The sequence below is a fragment of the Oncorhynchus clarkii genome, chromosome 13 (genome assembly GCF_045791955.1).
Source record: "Oncorhynchus clarkii lewisi isolate Uvic-CL-2024 chromosome 13, UVic_Ocla_1.0, whole genome shotgun sequence".
In the NCBI taxonomy this organism is placed as follows: domain Eukaryota; kingdom Metazoa; phylum Chordata; class Actinopteri; order Salmoniformes; family Salmonidae; genus Oncorhynchus; species Oncorhynchus clarkii.
In genome coordinates, this window is record NC_092159.1 from 27,718,438 (window position 1) to 27,737,371 (window position 18,934).

General features: G+C 42.7%; 1 protein-coding gene across 1 annotated transcript; it reads right to left on the minus strand.

The window, feature by feature from the left end:
• Nucleotides 1-11,916: 11,916 nt before the first annotated feature.
• On the minus strand, nt 11,917-16,680 carry LOC139364500 (zinc finger protein 22-like). Its single transcript, XM_071101288.1, has 2 exons — nt 16,029-16,680; nt 11,917-12,922 (listed from the first exon to the last, which is right to left on the minus strand). The coding sequence occupies exons 1-2, from the start codon at nt 16,435-16,437 to the stop codon at nt 12,447-12,449; spliced, it is 885 nt and encodes a 294-aa protein (XP_070957389.1). The 5' UTR covers nt 16,438-16,680; the 3' UTR covers nt 11,917-12,446.
• Nucleotides 16,681-18,934: the final 2,254 nt, after the last annotated feature.

Sequence of the window (18,934 nt, forward strand, 5' to 3'; positions counted from 1 at the left end):
CTGGCTAGACTGTAAACTCTCCTTCCAGACTCATATCAAACATCTCCAATCGAAAATCAAATCTAGAATCGGCTTTCTATTCCGCAACAAAGCCTCCTTCACTCACGCCGCCAAACTTACCCTAGTAAAACTGACTATCCTACCGAACCTCGACTTCGGCGATGTCATCTACAAAATTGCTTCCAACACTCTACTCAGCAAACTCACTGATCATCCCTAAAGCAAACACCTCATTTGGCCGTCTTTCGTTCCAGTTCTCTGCTGCCTGTGACTGGAACGAATTGCAAAAATCGCTGAAGTTGGAGACTTTTATCTCCCTCACCAACTTCAAACATCTGAAATACTAGGAGAGAGGGGTACCCCTACACAGAACTGAATCTAAGATGGCAGACAGAAATACTAGGAGAGATAGGGTACCCCTACACAGAACTGAATTGGATCAAAGATGGCAGACATAAATACTAGGATGGAAGCAAATGTAAGGGATAATAAGGTCATGCAAAAAAACATGTACAGTTGACAGGAATGTTAGTTGATGTAGAGACAAACGATTATGCTTTTTTAATTTTTTTATTCATTTACGAAAATCGGGATTTAGCCAGCTAGCTGACAAGCTAACATTAGCCAGCTAGCAGGCTAGCTTTATGGGTGTCGTGACAAGACTATAAAATTGTCATTCTGGTTGTTTGAGGGACTGCTGAAGCAACCAGACAACCAGGCTGTCATTTTGTGAAACAGTGGATGTATAGAATCTAGATAGCTGAAGAATTTACTGCAAATTGAATGTACAGTGTTGTAAGCTTGCCTTGGCGATATTTGCCATGCAGATAGATTAAATAACGTAGCTCGCTATGTTCTTGCTTATCGTGCAGTGGATGATTAAAATACCTGTAGTGTACTGTATGGATGTGTAGCTAGCTATCTAGCCGACCCAAACGTTTGGTATACATATTAGTTAAGAACCTAGCTATGAACCTCAGCTATCATAGACAGTTGTATCAACTTCAAAACAGCCTGAATAACATTCATGAAGCCTATGGATTGAGTAGAATATGTTTTACCAAGGATGCAAGTCCTATACATGTAGTTATTACCATGCATGAGATCCCCACATTGTAGCCTGTACATTTAATATATTCACTGATCATGTACTCTACCTTGGTAAATAAAGGTGCTGTTCAGGTATGAATGTCTGAGATTATTTTTCAGTCATATCCAATACCAGGATTATCGATGTAGCCAGATCAGATCCAGGAGGGGTTCACCGAAACAGCTGATATAACCTAGAGGATTTAGGGAGAAGGGGGATGAAGTGAAGGAGAGAGGCTGTTATTGAGAAAATAAGGTAGTTAAAGCGACAGTGTTCAACAGGAATCTGTGTGTGGCCTCACCTGGTGTCCACACCACACTAAGTGGCTGCAGAGTACTTTATGCTGAAAAACATGAATGGATAAACAATATAGCGTAGTTATAGAAATAATGAAGTGTCTTACTATTCTCCACGGTTGGCCCTCTTGCCTATTCTTTGAAGGTGGAAGAAGCCACAGTTATACACCTGAACCTGCTTACTGCACAACACAATCCATCAATCAGATTGATATGTGAGTGTGTAGGTGTGGGTTATAGGGTGTCTAATTGTTGTAAAAAAAAAATGTTTGCCCAGACATCACACCTTTACCTAAACAGCACCCTCACATGAGAAGTAGAAATCAACGGGAGAGAAACTATGAATTGAATAACTGCAGTTGACATAGCTAAGTAAATGGAATAATACTCTTATTGCAATGTGAATGGCTCTTACACAAGCCTTTGGTTGTGCATAGTGTAGTCTATGGTGTTGCCAGGAAACAGCACCCTCTTTCAAGAAGTAGGAGGTGAAGATCTCCTGCACACGGAATGCCTCTCTTGCTGCGTTGTTGGACCCCATCCTTGAAACATCCTGCAGAGCAGCAGACTTCTCCTCTGGGACACGACGGCGAGCTGCAAATCCCCTCCTGGTCCTCGTGTCCATCCTCATGAAGTTGTGCAGGACACAGGTAGCCTTCACACACCTGAATTGCTCCAGGAGGCAGTCCCAGATGACCCTGGTCACCCAACCTTGCAATGCCCTACACATTAACTGTAGGAAATTGTTTTGAAGAAATCTCCAGTTACAATGTATCTGTAGGAACATGGAAAACATTGTAAATATTAGACTGTTACATCACCAGGTCATTGTGGATTACTAAAGTATAATATCCCTGATAACAAATCATGATAACATTGCATTGATAGATGCATGGGCACACATATGTGCATGTGTAGCATGTGACAATAACAGGATCATATCAAGAATGGCATCACAAATTAATACATAAATACCACTTGAAGCTTGATGATGAGTCGATCATTTGATTCAGTTGTGCAGTGGTGAGGCAAAAACCCTCAATGTGCCTCTGAGTCCCCAGGACTGAGAACCACTGCTCTTCATTGGGACCTCTTCATATGTAGACTGGCTTTCATAGAGCTCTTTATCTGAGGACAGAAAACCTAACAAGAAACACTTCATTATAGTCAAATTACACCACACTGAATATTATGTTACTATTATCTCCGTCCTCACTTCTAGGGACAGGAACAACACAAAAGTACCTGCCCTTTCCAGAATAGCCTCCTATCTCACTGACAGTTGGGTCTGCTATCCTTTCACCCTCCTCCATGGCTGTTAGCTAGCTAGCTACCTACAAATTGTGACGGCCCTGAATTATTTTGAGCCGTCTCAGTGCTTCTCCTTCCAATAGGGTGCTTGCCCTTTAATTCCCAATTAAATAGCCAGCATCAGCTGCGCAAAAGTGGCGTTTGTGATGGAGACGTGACTGAGGATGTGTTCCCGAAGCTTCTCTATTCCGGTTGTTTTGTTGCTGTTAAACGTGTGTTTTGTAGCCTGAGAGGTTACCCAGGATCGGAGCCACTCTTTGCGTCCGTGGACTACTCCTCTCTATTCTTCGTGGCCTTTCTCCGCTGGAGATCTGGTGGCGGATTGGATTGTCTGACTGACCGACTGACTACCACCTTTTTTGTATACGGTATTTCATTTGTTTTGATATGATGTATACGGTGATGATTTATGTAGTTAGATGTAGTTGAGGAATTAGTAAGAGCAGATACGCTTTAAAGTTCTGTGGTAAAATGGTTATATTGATTGTATGATTTAATACTGGGTTTACGCTACACGGAATGAACGGACCAACATTGCGTGACAAAAGTCACTTGAGTTCACTGAACTCCTTTACCGGGCGGGACTCTTTTTAGGCCCGAGGTACAGGACATTTCTGGAGGAACCAGAACTCATTGTGTTATATTATTATGTGTGTGTAATCCATTGATGTTGCTAATACAACCCACGCAAAAGAATAGTTGTTTTGAAGTTCTTTCAATGTTTTAAGGGTTTATGAAAAGTTGATTTCCCTTCTGACGTTTACATAAGTCCTTTGTATGGTGTAGACTTGACGGACCAGATGGGACTCATTCCCTCCCAAACTAAAAGGAGAAACCAATGTTTTCTCTGGTAGGCACAACCTACCTGGCACCCCTATAAAAAAATAACCTCAAGTCAAAACCGTTACATAAAAAATGGCACCCCAGATGGGACAGCTCAACATTGAGAACTAACCAAAGCAAATATTTTGTGTGGAATTAAAACAATGGATTCACCCCAAGATAATGTGCTCATCCATTTCATACCTGTCAATGGGAATACACAGGGCCATTCTGACCATCAAGCTGACAACACAAATCATAATGGGAATGGAGATAATGGAGTTGATTTGGGCCAGAGCCCTGGGAATCTGAATGCTCGGTCTGGACCACAGGCCACAGGAGGTCTAACCAGTTACTCACTTATTGACATGGATCTGTGTGAAAGTACTGAGCCAGCCCTCTATCTGACACCCAACCTTCCTCCATTGTCTGGTTTATCTCCAGAGGTTGTAGTTTTACAACTTCAAGGTGACATCCTTGATATTCGTCGGACTCAACAACATCTCCAAACTCTTATCCACGATAAATTCAAATGTCTGAGGGAAGAGCAACAACAGAGTGCCATGGAATTCAGAAACTCACTGAGCACTCTAACCCACACGCTAACAGAGCTCAGTGAGAGTGGAAGACGGGAAATTACTGGTGCCATGGACAGGCAGTTTGACTACCAACGAAACCAACTCACTGCCACTCTCCAATGGCGCCTGCAACATCATCACACTGAGGTCCTCAAGGACGTTAATTCTGTTTTTTCTCCCATGGTTAACACTGTAGACCACTTGCAAACAGAGCTCTCTAATTGTGTTAAAATGTTGGATGACGTGTCTGTGGACATGGCCTCCATTAGGCACAACTCCTTACACAGAGTTTCTCTGGTGTCCACTTCTGTTCAGACCACTGAGGGCCAAGCTGGCACCTCTGAAGAGCCAAGACAAGGCCATGCTACAGCCACCCCTTGCAGGATGCAATCCACCATGCATCCTGGTGTTCATTTTCATTGTCCGATAACTCCCTTCCCCTCTACTTCCTCAATCCCTCCTAGCTCGTTTGTTCATGGTGATTTGAGTAGACGTCATGTGGGGGCGATGCCCATTAAATTGCAATTTCCCACCTTTGGGAAAAAAGATGACAGTCCTGATCCGCTAATGTACCTAGAAAGATGTCGTGACTTTCTTGCCCTCAATCCCCTGGCTGACGAAGAACTCCTTGCCACATTGAGGAATGTGTTGCATGGGACAGCTCGAGACTGGTGGGATGTGGCACGTCTCACCACTACCTCCTGGGCTGACTTTGAGGCCAAGTTTTCCTCTGCATTTCTGTCTGAGGACTACACAGATGAGTTGGCAGACAGAGTCAGGAATCGAGTACAAAGAGAGAAAGAGAGTATCCGTGACTTTGCATACGGTTACCACTCCCTGTGCAGAAGGTGGAAACCTGGCATTGAGGAGGAAGAGGTCATTAAATTGATTTTGAAGAACATCAACCCACTACTAGCCAGTCAACTCCGAGAACGAGTCACCACTGTCGATGGACTGGTTCGCTTGGGACAGCAGTTTGAGAAGGACAGAGAATGCCAACAGCAATATGACCAAAGAAAGAAACAGACACCCAAACAGTTACCCAAGACAGACCATCAACAACAGCTAGAGTCTCAAGCCATGACCCCTCTCATGTTCTGTTGGAGATGTAGCCAAAAGGGACATTCTTCAGCTACATGTCCAAGACCGTATCAAGAAAACCCTTCCAGAAACCACAAATCACAACAGGCCAACACACCTAACTCTCTTCGCAGGAATGACCATCCTTCTCTGGGTGCTTTAACCAGAGCTGAAATCCCAAGAGTCACTGCCTACGCCCCCCCATCGACATCCCCTTCCTTTCAGTTCATACCGCACCAACTGGTGTTACCCCTGTCCATAGGCCCATGGACAGGAAGAGCCATCCTGGACACCGGGTCATCCTACACACTGCTCAATGAGAAACTGTGGAAGGAGGTTAAAGGTCCGCAATACAACTTGAAGCCGTGGACAGAAGGTCCACTCTATCTGGCTGATGGTGAGGCTAAACGACCACTTGGATGGAGTGAGGTAGAGTTCCGCCTGTGTAACCGCTCCTATATGATTCCTTCGGTTATCCTACAAACCAAGAACCTTGCTTTTCCTGTCGTGTTGGGAATTGATTTCATGTACTTCAGTGGTGTCCAGATTGATATCGCACACAATTGCTACTGGTTTCCATACAATCCGAGCAAGAAGCATTTCTTCCAATCAGAAGCTACGAAGTTACATGATTGGGGTTCAAATGTGGCAGTCTTCTCTGCCGTTGCTCCGTTACCACTAACCCTTGATAATCCTTCTGACGATCTCCTTTTACAGGCTGTAAGAAGAGCTCAGCTGGAACATCCAGAGGAGTTAAGGCTGTTGGAACAGCTGCAGAATAATGCTGATGTATGTACTTCAAGGCTAGGACGCACCGGGCTCCTGAAGCACAAAATATTCCTTACACAGGAAATGCCGATCAAGCAAAAGCCATATCGTTTGTCCCCAGCGAAGCTAATCATCCAAAAGGGACTCATTAATGATATGTTAACACAAGATATAATAGAACGTTCCTCCTCTCCTTGGGCTGCTCCTGTTGTCCTCATCCCAAAAAAGACTGGTGGTCTTAGATTTTGTGTGGACTATAGGAAGACCAACAATGTTTCCCAGACTGATGCCTATCCTTTTCCTACCATCCACGAGATCCTGGAGTCATTGTCTGGCGCTGTTGTGTTCACTACCCTTGACCTCAATAGTGGTTATTGGCAAGTTGAGATGGACCAGGAAAGCAAGGACAAGACTGCTTTTGTCTGTGCTGAGGGCTTGTTTTCCTTTAAGGTGATGCCTTTTGGATTAAAGAATGCACCTGCCACTTTCCAAAGACTGATGGAGATTGCGTTAGGGGAGCTCAAAGGGAAGATCTGTTTCGTCTACCTGGACGATATAATTATCTACTCCCAGAACAGAGAACAACACTTTCAAGATCTTCAAGCAGTGTTGGACAAGCTAAGAGAAGCTGGTCTGACCGTGAATATGAAGAAGAGCAACTTCTGCCAAACTTCCCTGAAGTTCCTTGGCCATATTGTGTCTTTCGACGGCATTCATGTGGATCCTGAAAAGACCAAGGCGGTACAAGATTTTCCTGTGCCAACCACACTCAAGGCCCTTCAACGGTTCCTTGGGATGGCTGGATGGTACCATCGGTTTGTGTCGAACTTCTCCCAGGTGGCAGAACCCCTCAACGCGTTGAAGCGAAAAGGAGTGAAATTCCTATGGACGGCAGAGTGCCAGACATCCTTTGAAACCCTGAAACGACACCTTGTCACACCTCCCATTTTAGGTCATCCCAACTTTGATTCCCCTTTTGTTGTTTACACTGATGCAAGTGATGTTGGACTTGGTGCTGTCCTAGTCCAACAGACTGGACTTGGCACTGAAGAAGTGCTAGCGTTCGCCAGTCGGACATTGAATGGAGCAGAACGGAACTACTCCACAACCGAGCAAGAGTGCCTTGCAGTTGTCTGGGCTTTGGAAAAGTGGAGGTACTACCTGGAGGGAAGACACTTCACTGTGGTCACTGACCATTCCTCCCTTGTGTGGGTGTTCAAGACCAACAAACCAAGCACCAGACTCATAAGATGGGCTCTACGGTTGCAAGAGTTCACCTTTGCAGTAGAATACAGGAAAGGAAAATACAACACTGTTCCAGATGCCTTATCCAGAGCTCCTGCTTGTGGCAACGGTGGCCCGCATCTTACATGTGCTACTGTCCTGTCAAGCAGTCGAGACTCGCCCAAAGCAGACTTTCCCATCTCTGATGAGACCATATGGAAAGCCCAACAGGATGATCCAGAAGTACAGGCTTTGTACCAGACTATCCTGGAAGATGGAGAAAAGATGGTCAATCCTACCACAAAGCTGACCATCCTGGAAGACAAAGTCTACCGTGTTGTACAACTACCACACAGAACCCTCTACCAATTGTACATACCTGAAACTCTACGCCTACAACTGCTTCAACATTTCCATGAAGACCCATTAGCTGGTCATTTGGGCAGGTTCAAAACCTACAAGCGGTTGCAAGCGTTACTGTACTGGCCACATCTGAGCATGGATGTGAAGTCACACATCCGAAACTGTCAGGTTTGTCAAATGTACAAACCAGAAGGTAGAAAGCCTGCTGGCAAGTTGCAGCAAACGGTGGTTACCCGACCTTGGGAAATGCTAGGAGTGGATTTGATGGGTCCATTTCCTAGAAGCTCCAATCAGAATGTGTACATGCTTGTGTTTGTTGATTATTATTCAAAGTGGGTGGAACTCTTTTCCCTGCGTCAGGCCACAGCAAGGACCGTCTCTAACATCCTTACGAAAGAGATCCTGACTCGCTGGGGAGTGCCTGATTACATCCTGTCTGATCGAGGTTCCCAATTTGTCTCTGATCTCTTTGAGGAGACCTGCCAAAGATGGAACCTGAGACAGAAGTTGACCACGGCCTATCACCCACAGACCAATCTCACTGAGAGAGTAAATCGAACCTTGAAGACAATGATTGCTTCCTATGTAGGGACCCAGCACAAACACTGGGACAAGCACCTTCACGAGTTTCGATTTGCCCTGAATTCTGCTGTGCAAGAGTCCACTGGAGTCACACCTGCAGAGCTGAACCTAAGTCGTCCCCTCCGAGGACCCTTGGATATGGTGCTACAGCCCCAGCAGATTACTCCAGACGCTGCTTGCTATGACCAGGTAGTCCATCTCCATGACTTGAGAGCTCTTGTCTCAAAGAACATGACCCAGGCTCGACTCAAGCAGAAGAGAAATTATGATAAGAACAGACGAGACATGCAGTTTCAGCTTCGTGATCGGGTGTGGCTTCGCTCTCATCCTTACTCGAAAGCTGAACAATTCTTCTCTGCCAAGCTCGCTCCTAAATGGCAAGGACCATATAGGATTGTGGAGCAGATGGGCCCTTTGAACTACCGAGTGGTGAAAGAGGACACAGGTGAAGATATGCGCGTTGTCCATGTCTCACGCCTTAAGGCCTGTTACCCCTCGGCTGAGGAATTGGAGGCGATTGAGCGCCGCAAGATCTTGGATATCTTTGAAGAGGAAAGTGAGGAGACTTTTCTCGGATTCCCAGACCCAGAAGTCTCACACCTTAAGGCCTGTGACCCCTCAGCTGAGGAGCGTGAGCTCCAAAAAGTCATGAGAATTTTTGTAGAGGAAAGTGATGAGGAGACCTTTCTCGGTTACCCCGACCAAGATGTGCCTTCCAGGGCAATGGTCGGCTTTTTCCAGGGGAGGGGGTGTGTGACGGCCCTGAATTATTTTGAGCCGTCTCAGTGCTTCTCCTTCCAATAGGGTGCTTGCCCTTTAATTCCCAATTAAATAGCCAGCATCAGCTGCGCAAAAGTGGCGTTTGTGATGGAGACGTGACTGAGGATGTGTTCCCGAAGCTTCTCTATTCCGGTTGTTTTGTTGCTGTTAAACGTGTGTTTTGTAGCCTGAGAGGTTACCCAGGATCGGAGCCACTCTTTGCGTCCGTGGACTACTCCTCTCTATTCTTCGTGGCCTTTCTCCGCTGGAGATCTGGTGGCGGATTGGATTGTCTGACTGACCGACTGACTACCACCTTTTTTGTATACGGTATTTCATTTGTTTTGATATGATGTATACGGTGATGATTTATGTAGTTAGATGTAGTTGAGGAATTAGTAAGAGCAGATACGCTTTAAAGTTCTGTGGTAAAATGGTTATATTGATTGTATGATTTAATACTGGGTTTACGCTACACGGAATGAACGGACCAACATTGCGTGACAAAAGTCACTTGAGTTCACTGAACTCCTTTACCGGGCGGGACTCTTTTTAGGCCCGAGGTACAGGACATTTCTGGAGGAACCAGAACTCATTGTGTTATATTATTATGTGTGTGTAATCCATTGATGTTGCTAATACAACCCACGCAAAAGAATAGTTGTTTTGAAGTTCTTTCAATGTTTTAAGGGTTTATGAAAAGTTGATTTCCCTTCTGACGTTTACATAAGTCCTTTGTATGGTGTAGACTTGACGGACCAGATGGGACTCATTCCCTCCCAAACTAAAAGGAGAAACCAATGTTTTCTCTGGTAGGCACAACCTACCTGGCACCCCTATAAAAAAATAACCTCAAGTCAAAACCGTTACAAAATGCATTTGGAGTTTGTTTTTTACAGTGATAAATACAACAAGATAGCTAATATGAAGTTAGGTAGCAGGTGATATTTAATTAATTCACTTAGCTATCTATCTATACAGTATTTGAAGTTAGTTAGATAGCCAACTAGATAGCTCATTTAGCAGCTCATTTGAGTTAGCCTGCACTGTAGCTAGTTAGCTAATAATACATCGTTTTTTTTTTACATTTTCAAAATCTATTTACTTACTTGAAGAGGTTCTCCCAGAAATGTGGACAACTGGAAACAGGGCAGCAAAGTTCATCACCAGGGGGGTTTAGAGGATATTACTATTGAACTATGTACCCATTTAATAACCAGACCTTCATACAAACTTGCTCTGCTGAATTCTTGACGGAGTCACAACGGGCGGCCTAAGCAGCATCTAGTCCATCTGCTGACTGGACGCAGTTGAGGAAAATGTACATTTTATTTTCAGACAACAAGGTAAAGTGTAGGAAGCATGAGTTTTTACTCACCAGTGTAACACAGTGTGGTTAAAGACGTAGTAACTTAGTTGTAGCCACGGTTTGGTTACATACGAGTACAAACAGTTTTGTTTTTGTTTTAAATTTACAAAATTAAAATGACATTTTAAATGTTTCTTTACTCAAGTATGACAGTTGGGTAATTTTTTCCACCACTGTATTTTTATAACGATCCCTTGCCTCATGCAGCCATTCCTCTGAGTAACACCGCTGTCTGAAACACTCATCCAGCCATTCCTCTGGATAACCCCGCTGTCTGAAACACTCATCCAGCCATTCCTCTGGGTAACACCGCTGTCTGAAACACTCATCCAGACATTCCTCTGAGTAACCCCGCTGTCTGAAACACTTATCCAGACATTCCTCTGGGTAACCCCACTGTCTGAAACACTCATCCAGCCATTCCTCTGGGTAACCCCGCTGTCTGAAACAGTCATCGAGACAGTCGGCTTGTTTGTCATAGTCACACTGTGTACTACAAATCCTGTGTATGCAACTGTATTGGCTGATGGGGAGGATCTCTTTTAGGGGTGTAGGGTGGAAGCTGTCTCGGCGTAACAGGGAATTGCTGTCAGTCGGCTTCCTGTATAGGTCTGTGCTAAAGCCACACCCCTCCCTCTTAATCAAAAACCAGATAACTTGTTTCATGTTCATCAAAGGTGAGGGTGAATTTCAGATGTTCACTGCTTGTATTGATGAAAATGTAGCCTTTTACAGAGCCTGATGAGGTGCTAGAATGGTTTGTTAGGGCTGACAATCACATTCTTCTCTAACAACCCCACATAGAGATTGGCATAATTAGATGCTATTTTTAAAACTACAATGACCATAATGCACTGTGTGTCTACTTGTCTTGTCTGTTTATTTTACACCTGCTATGTAAGAGACAGAATAATGCACAAAGGTCAATGCTATCTGGGATCCTTAGGACATCCCTACCCTAAACCCTAAACTTAACCCCTACCTAATGATTTTAAATGTCAACTTCAAAGGGCTAAGGACATCCCAAGGATGTATCTCTACCTGAAAATACATGATCTAAGTGATTGATAGTTGGTATTCATCAGTTATAAAGCCTAATTCACTTTAATGAACTACTAAAATAGTGATTTTGTCAGACAGCAGCTATACCCTTTATTGACTGACTGATCCATTCATCCTTCCATCCCTCCTCAGCCTTCCTCTCCTCTAAAGACCGAGTGAGGGTGGAGCTCAGTCAGAGAGCTGTTGAGGTACTGGTTAGGAAGAACACTTCTACAGCCAGAGAGGTGAGAGGTCACACATGGTTTAGATAGTACATATTTATGTCCCCTTAGTGGTTCATCACGTCAGCAAAAGGGAATATGTTCCATCATCTATGTTAATTTACATTAGTGCAAATTGTCCACTGATATTGGTGTAATTTCTCACCCCTTTTGGCTGTATAAAAGTTAATTTCCCCTCAGGCACACACATTTGTTCTTTGTTATTACCTGAGCTACTGCCTGTTCACCCCGCTATCATCCAGAAGGCAAGGTCAGTACAGGTCTACTAAAGATGGGCCCGAGAGACAGAAGCTGTTTTTCAATCTCAAGGCCATCAGAATGTTAAATAGCCGTCACTAACACAGAGAGGCTGCTGCCTACATACAGACTTGAAATCATTGGCCACTTTAAGGAATGGAACACTAGTCACTTTAATAAGGTTTACACATCTGGCATTACTCATCTCATATGTATATACTGTATTCTATCCTATTCTACTGTACCTTAGTCTATGCATTACTCATCTCATATGTACATACTGTATTCTATCCTATTCTACTGTATCTTAGTCTATGCCGCTCTGACATCACTCGTCCAAATATTTATATATTCTTAATTCCATTCTTTAGATTGTGTGTATTGTTAGATATTACTGGACTGTTGGAGCTAGAAACACAAGCATTTTGCTACACCCGCAATAACATCTGCTAAACAAGTGTATGTGACAAATAAAATGTGATTTGATGTATATAGGTCTGGTGTTGGTCATTCTACACTCTGTGTTCTACTACCCAGGTCTGGTGTTGGAGATCATTCCACAATCTGTGTTCTACTACCCAGGTCTGGTGTTGGAGATCATTCCACACTCTGTGGATCTCCTGCATGCATTTTCTGATGTTTAATCAGACCACTTGAATGAGAGTATCTCTTGTCACATTGCTCTCAGCAATATGACTGCTCTCTTGTGTGAAGTTTCTGGTGTAATTTCAGGGAGCTTGACCGAGTAAAACTCTTCCCACATTGATCACAGCTATAAGGCTTCTCTCCTGTGTGTGTTCTTTGGTGTCTATCCAGGCTGTTTGACTGAGAAAAACTCCTCCCACATTGCTTACAGCTATATGGCTGCTCTCCTGTGTGTGTTCTCTGGTGTGATACCAGGTTGTTTGACTTAGTAAAACTCTTGCCACACTGATCACAACTATAAGGTTTCTCTCCTGTGTGTACTCGCTGGTGTATTTTAAGTTTTGATGAAGATTTGCAATGTTTCCCACAGTCAGAGCAGTAGATAGATTTCTTCCCTGTGGGTTTCTGCTGGTGTTTCTTGAGGAGTTCTGATCGGGAGAGAGTCTTCTCTGCCTCGTCAGCTTCATGATGTTGTTGAGGCTCCCCAGAGGATCCACGATAGTCATGTCTCTCTCCTGTGTGAATGACAAAGTCAGACAGATGATTAAAGGCCCACAACAGCAGAAAGCCACTGTTTATTTGAGGTAAAAGGTGATGCCCAGAGCGTACCCATGAAGTTGTACAACAATTGACATCTGTTAAATTATTTGACAGTTGACAGAGGACCAGGGCACAAATAATAATATAAATCAATCATTTTGCTCTTTATGCCATCTTACAAATAAAACCTTTGTTCATTGAAAATTGTGAATAACTCACCACAGGTTAATGAGAAGGGTGTGCTTGAAAGGATGCACATAACTCTGCAATGTTGGGTTGTAATTGGAGAGTCTCTGTCTTAAATCATTTTCCACACACAGTCTGTGCCTGTAGTTAGTTTCATGCTAGTGAGGGCCGAGAATCCACTCTCACATAGATTGCCAAAGCAGGATACTCTGAGCGCAGCCCAATCCTTCTGATTAAATAACATTTTCACAGAACCGCTTGTTGCAATTTCGAAGAGGTTCTCTTGTTAAGATATCGGTAAGTGGACTGGAGGCAGGGCATGAAAGGGATAACAGTTGTTTGTGTCATCCGTTTCGGGAAAGTACCTGCGTAATTGCGCACCCAACTCAGGTGCTTCGCTATATCACATTTGACATTGTCCGTAAGCTCCAGTTCATTTGCACACAAAAAAATCATACAATGATGGAAAGACATGTGTGTTGTCCTTGGTAATGCAGACAGAGAACAGCTCCAACTTCTTAATCATAGCCTCAATTTTGTCCCGCACATTGAACATAGTTGCGGAGAGTCCCAGTAATCCTAGATTCAGATCATTCAGGCGAGAAAAAACACCACCCAGATAGCCCAGTCATGTGAGAAACTTGTCATCATGCAAGCGGTCAAACAAGTGAAAATTATGGTCAGTAAAGAAAACGTTAAGCTCGTCTCTCAGTTTAAAAATACTTTGCCCCTTGATAACCAGCGCACTTCTGTATGTTGTAAAAGCGTTACATGGTTGCTGCCCATATCATTGCATAGTGCAGAAAATACACGAGAGTTCAGGGGCCTTGCTTTAACAAAGTTAACAATTTTCACTGTAGTGTCCAAAACATTTTCCAAGCTGTCAGTCATTCCCTTGGCAGCAAGAGGCTGTTGGTAGATGCTGCAGTGTACCCAAGTGGCATCGGGAGCAACTGCTTGCACGTGCGTTACCACTCTACTATGTCTCCCTGCGCCATCAGTACAGATACCAACATGAGCAGCAGCTACGTTTGGCTACATATATTAGTGGAATTCCCGCGAGAGAGTAACGGTTAATGTGATTGGAAGTTAATTATTTGACTAAGCTACCTGTATTTGACATTGTGTTGCTATTTCGTTGAACACTAGATGGTTTAATTGTATTTTTGGCAATGAAACGAGGCTACTCGCGTGATAAAAAAAACCTCACCCAAATGTAAAGCCACGTTGGAAAATATAAATTGACTGTTTGAAAATGTGAAGAAAATGTATAATTTGCAGATTTAAAAAAAATGTGAATCACATTATTACTTGGAGTACCCCTGACGGCATATTCCAGTTTGGGATTACCTGCCATAGACCTACTGTAGGACCCATAACTTCAGCTAACAATAACATAGACCTACTGTAGGACCCATAACTTTACCTAGCAATAATACAGACCTACTGTAGGACCCATAACTTCAGCTAACAATAACATAGACCTACTGTAGGACCCATAACTTCAGCTAACAATAACATAGACCTACTGTAGGACCCATAACTTCCCCTAACAACAACATAGACCTACTCTAGTACCCATAAAGTCACCCTAACAATAACATAGACCTCTGACTATAAATAATTTAATATTTCAGGTGAAACATGGAAACTAAAATGTCTTTGTCATGACATTTCATAACCTGATCACCAGATAATTTTGTTAATAATCCCACTAGGCTACTCTGTAATGTGTTGTCATTCTAAATGTCCTGAATAAAGGAAAATAGCTCTGTGTGTTGTACAATAGCCTATCCATCAAGGAACAGTTATGGATTATGAGGAAAGTATCTCTGTGTCCAAACCGACAAACGAGACCCGACAGTAAATCAAGCAGACAATAACATTATAAACATCAATTTGTTAGGGATGTTGGATCCAACATGGAGCACGGCATAACTGTCTTTACCAGAGTAATGAATGAAGAAGCACTTTGGTTGTTGTTGCATGTCGTGACGTTTGTCATTTCACTGTCAGTCAGAAAATGATTTCCTGATTCACTTGATGATAGTTAAACATGTGACTGTAACAAAATAGCTACAGTATTAAGAATGTCTAATTCTTATAGAACCACGTTAATGACAGTATCCATTTGGGTTTTGTCAATAAAGTTAAGGTGACTCTCGGTTAGAACCATTGAGTAGTGCAAAATCTGAAATTATTCAGGATTTCTGTGACCGTGAAAACTGTTTTCTCAGCGTAATTTAAGGAGACACTAAATGTTACGTAGGTAGAGTACATTTCAGACATCTGAATACAAAAAAACTGTAGGAAAACAAAAACAACCTAAACTACAAGGCCAAATCTACACTGGAGGAGCTTACCAAGATGACATTGAATGTTCCTGAGTGGCGAAGTAACAGTTTGGATTTAACTTGTCTTGAAAGTCTATAGCAAGACTAGAAAATGGCTTTCTAGCAATGATCAACAACCAACTTGCCAGAAAGGGAAGGATTAAAAAAAATAATCATGAATATTCACATGAAGATCAGTCACCTATTGGATGACATCACAACTTCCCATCAAGCAAACTCCTTTAAGGCCTGACATCACTCACTCCTTCTAGTTTCCAGTTGTCTAAAAAAATATATATTTTGCTCAAAACATTTATTTGTTTCCCTTTAGTGTGTTTATACTTTACTGTATTTATATATCACGTTTCAACAGGAAAAGTTCAAATCATTGGAGGACATCATAAACAATTCAGACAGTACAAAAACATATTCAAGTGTAGAATGCTCTTTTAAAAATCACACATTAGTTCAACAACAGCAGAGTTTGTGCCCCTATTAAGATAGTACTCACTGTATTTACTGGTGTTAATCAGATCAATGCCCCTGTTATGATAGTACTCACTGTATTTACTGGTGTTAATCAGTTCTCCAGTCTTCTCTTCTTCGTCCTCCTCCAATGTGACAGTAATCTCCCCCTCTTCATCCTCCACTCCCAAAACGGCATCTTCCTCCTCCTCTTTCACTCTGAAGGCGTCATTCTCTTCCTCCTCTTCTTTTACTGTAACATCCTCCTCTTTCTCTTCCTCCTCTTCTTTTACTGTAACATCCTCCTCCTCTTTCACTCTGAACGAGTCTTCCTCTTCTTTCACTGTAACGGCTTTCACTTCTTCTTTCACTGTAACAGCCTCACCCTCTACTTGTTTTTGTATTGTAACATCCTTCTCTTCCTCCTCCTCCTTGACGAGAGCTTCCTTCTCCGTCCAGCAGACATCCTCTTCTTTAACAGGAGGAGAGTAGCTTAGTGAACTCATGGTCGGGGATAATAGCTTGTTAGCATTAGCGACTAGACTAGTGCTAACTTAACCAGCCAGCTAGCTAGACTTATAACGTAAATATTAAATTAAATGAGGTAGCTAGTTGTTTACACATACGTGTGTTTAAAGCATAGTGGCAAATAAACCACGAAATTGTCTGAAGAACTTGAATGTTCCGACTTCGTTGTCCAGCGAGCTACGGAGGTGGCTGCAGTTGTTGAAGAAGCGTTCCACTAGATTATACGTCACAGTAGAAACTTCGCCTGAAAAACACATATCGCCATCTGCTGTCTGGAGGGAGTAAACGCAGTTGGGTAGGAAAACCTTTTTCTTTTCCTTCAATAAATTATAATATTATAAAGCAGTTTAGGGAAACGTTTTTTTCCTCTCCATTAAATATGAATATTATATCTACACGTACAAAGAGCAACACGTGTTGTTTGATTAGTTCAGAGTTTTTATGAGAATTTAAAACAAACTCTACATCTACTCCACATCTGTATTTCTGATTCAGTCAAATAACTAGATATCAAAATAAGCACCTAGTTGTTGATAACCTTGATAAAGATTAGCAAAAATATTTTAGCCCAAAACCTGGTTACCTATCTGCTAGGAGGCTGAAACTTGGCCATACGTGGATCTTCCAGCAAGACACATCAACATCCAGGAAGAAATGGTTAATTGGGCACAAACTCAACATTTTCAATGGCCATCTCAGTTGTCAGACTTGAACTCCATTGAAAACCTGTGGTTTGAATTGAACAGGGCAGTACATAAGTGCAGACTAAATAAATCAAGGACCTGGAGAGATTCTGTATGGAGGAATGGTCTAAGATCCCACCCAATGTGTTCTCTAATCTCATAAAACATTTCAGTGTCATTATCCTCCTGGGGGGAGGGCGCTGGAGTATTGAAAACATGGGTGGCAATAATTCAGACCCCTACCTTTTGAGAATTACATGTTAAACTATATATTTTTCTCTGAGCAATTGTATTCGTGTAAAATAATATAATTTCCCTTTATTTTTTTTACATACAATATAGCTCAGTATTTGAATTCTTTATTTTATAGAGTCGTTTATCTCATCTTTATCAAGGGTGTCAACAATTTGTTCCCCCACATTCCTCCATATTGCTGCCCCATGGCGTAACAATACATCATGTAGATGTATATAATGAACAGACTAGGTCTATACTGCTCATACATGGTGTAACAATACATCATGTAGATGTATATAATGAACAGACTAGGTCTATACTGCTCCTACATGGTGTAACAATACATCATGTAGATGTATATAATGAAAAGACTAGGTCTATACTGCTCCCGCAGTGCATTCAGAAAGTATTCAAACCCCTTCAATTTGGCTACATTTTGTTACGTTACACTGTCAGCCTTATTCTTAAATGGATAAAAAAAATACTCATCAATCTACACACAATACCCCCTAATTCAGAAAGTATTCAAACCCCTTCAATTTGGCTACATTTTGTTACATTACCATGTCAGCCTTATTCTTAAATGGATAAAAATTACTCATCAATCCACACACAATACCCCTTAACACGTTTTTAGATTTTTTTTGCTAATTTATTAAAATAAACTGAAAAATCATATTTACATAAGACTCTTTGTATTTTGTTGAAACACCTTTGGCAGCGATTACAGCCTTGAGTCTTCTTGTGTATGACGCTACAAGCTTGGCACACCTGTATTTGGGGAGTTTCTCCCATTCTTCTCTGCAGATCCTCTCAAGCTCTGTCAGGTTGGATGGGGAGCGTCACTGCACAGCTATTTTCAGGTCTCTCTAGAGATGTTCGATCGGGTTCAAGTCCGGGCTCTGGCTGGGCCACTCAAGGTTATTCAGAGACTTGTCCCGAAGCAACTCCGCCGTTGTCTTGGCTGTGGGCTTAAGGTCGTTGTACTGTTGGTAGGTGAACCGTTATCCCAGTCTGAGGTCCTGAGTTCTCTGTAGCAGGTTTTCATCAAGGTTTTCTCTGTACTTTGCTCCGTTCATCTTTCCCTCGATTCTGATTAGTCTCCCAGTCCCTGCCGCTGAAAAACATCCCCTCAGCATGATGCTGCCACCACCATGCTTTACGCCAGGCAAGACGCTTGGCATTCAGGCCAAAGAGTTCAGTCTTTAGGTGCCTTTTGGTTCCAAGCGGGCTGTCCTGTTGTTATTACTGAATAGTGGTTATTACTGAAGAGTGGCCACTCTACTATAAAGGTCTGATTGGTGGAGTACTGCAGAGATGGTTGTCCTTCTGGAAGGTTCTCCCATCTCCACAGAGGAACTCTGGAGCTCTGTCAGAGTGACCATCGGGTTCTTGGTCACCTCCCTGACCAAGAACCTTCTACCCCCATTTCTCAGTTTGGCGCGCGGCCAGCCAGCTCTAGGAAGAGTCTTGGTGGTTCCAAACTTCTTCCATTCTAGAATGATGGTGACGACTGTGTTCTTGGGGACCTTCAATGCTGAAGACATTTTTTGGT

Excerpts from the sequence above, each read along its gene's own strand:
- LOC139364500 (XM_071101288.1), bottom strand. The coding sequence starts at position 16,437 with ATGAGTTCACTAAGCTACTCTCCTCCTGTTAAAGAAGAGGATGTCTGC. Across the intron at positions 12,923-16,028 it reads GATTAACACCAGTAAATACA|GAGAGAGACATGACTATCGT; the intron begins GTGAGTACTATC and ends TCATTCACACAG.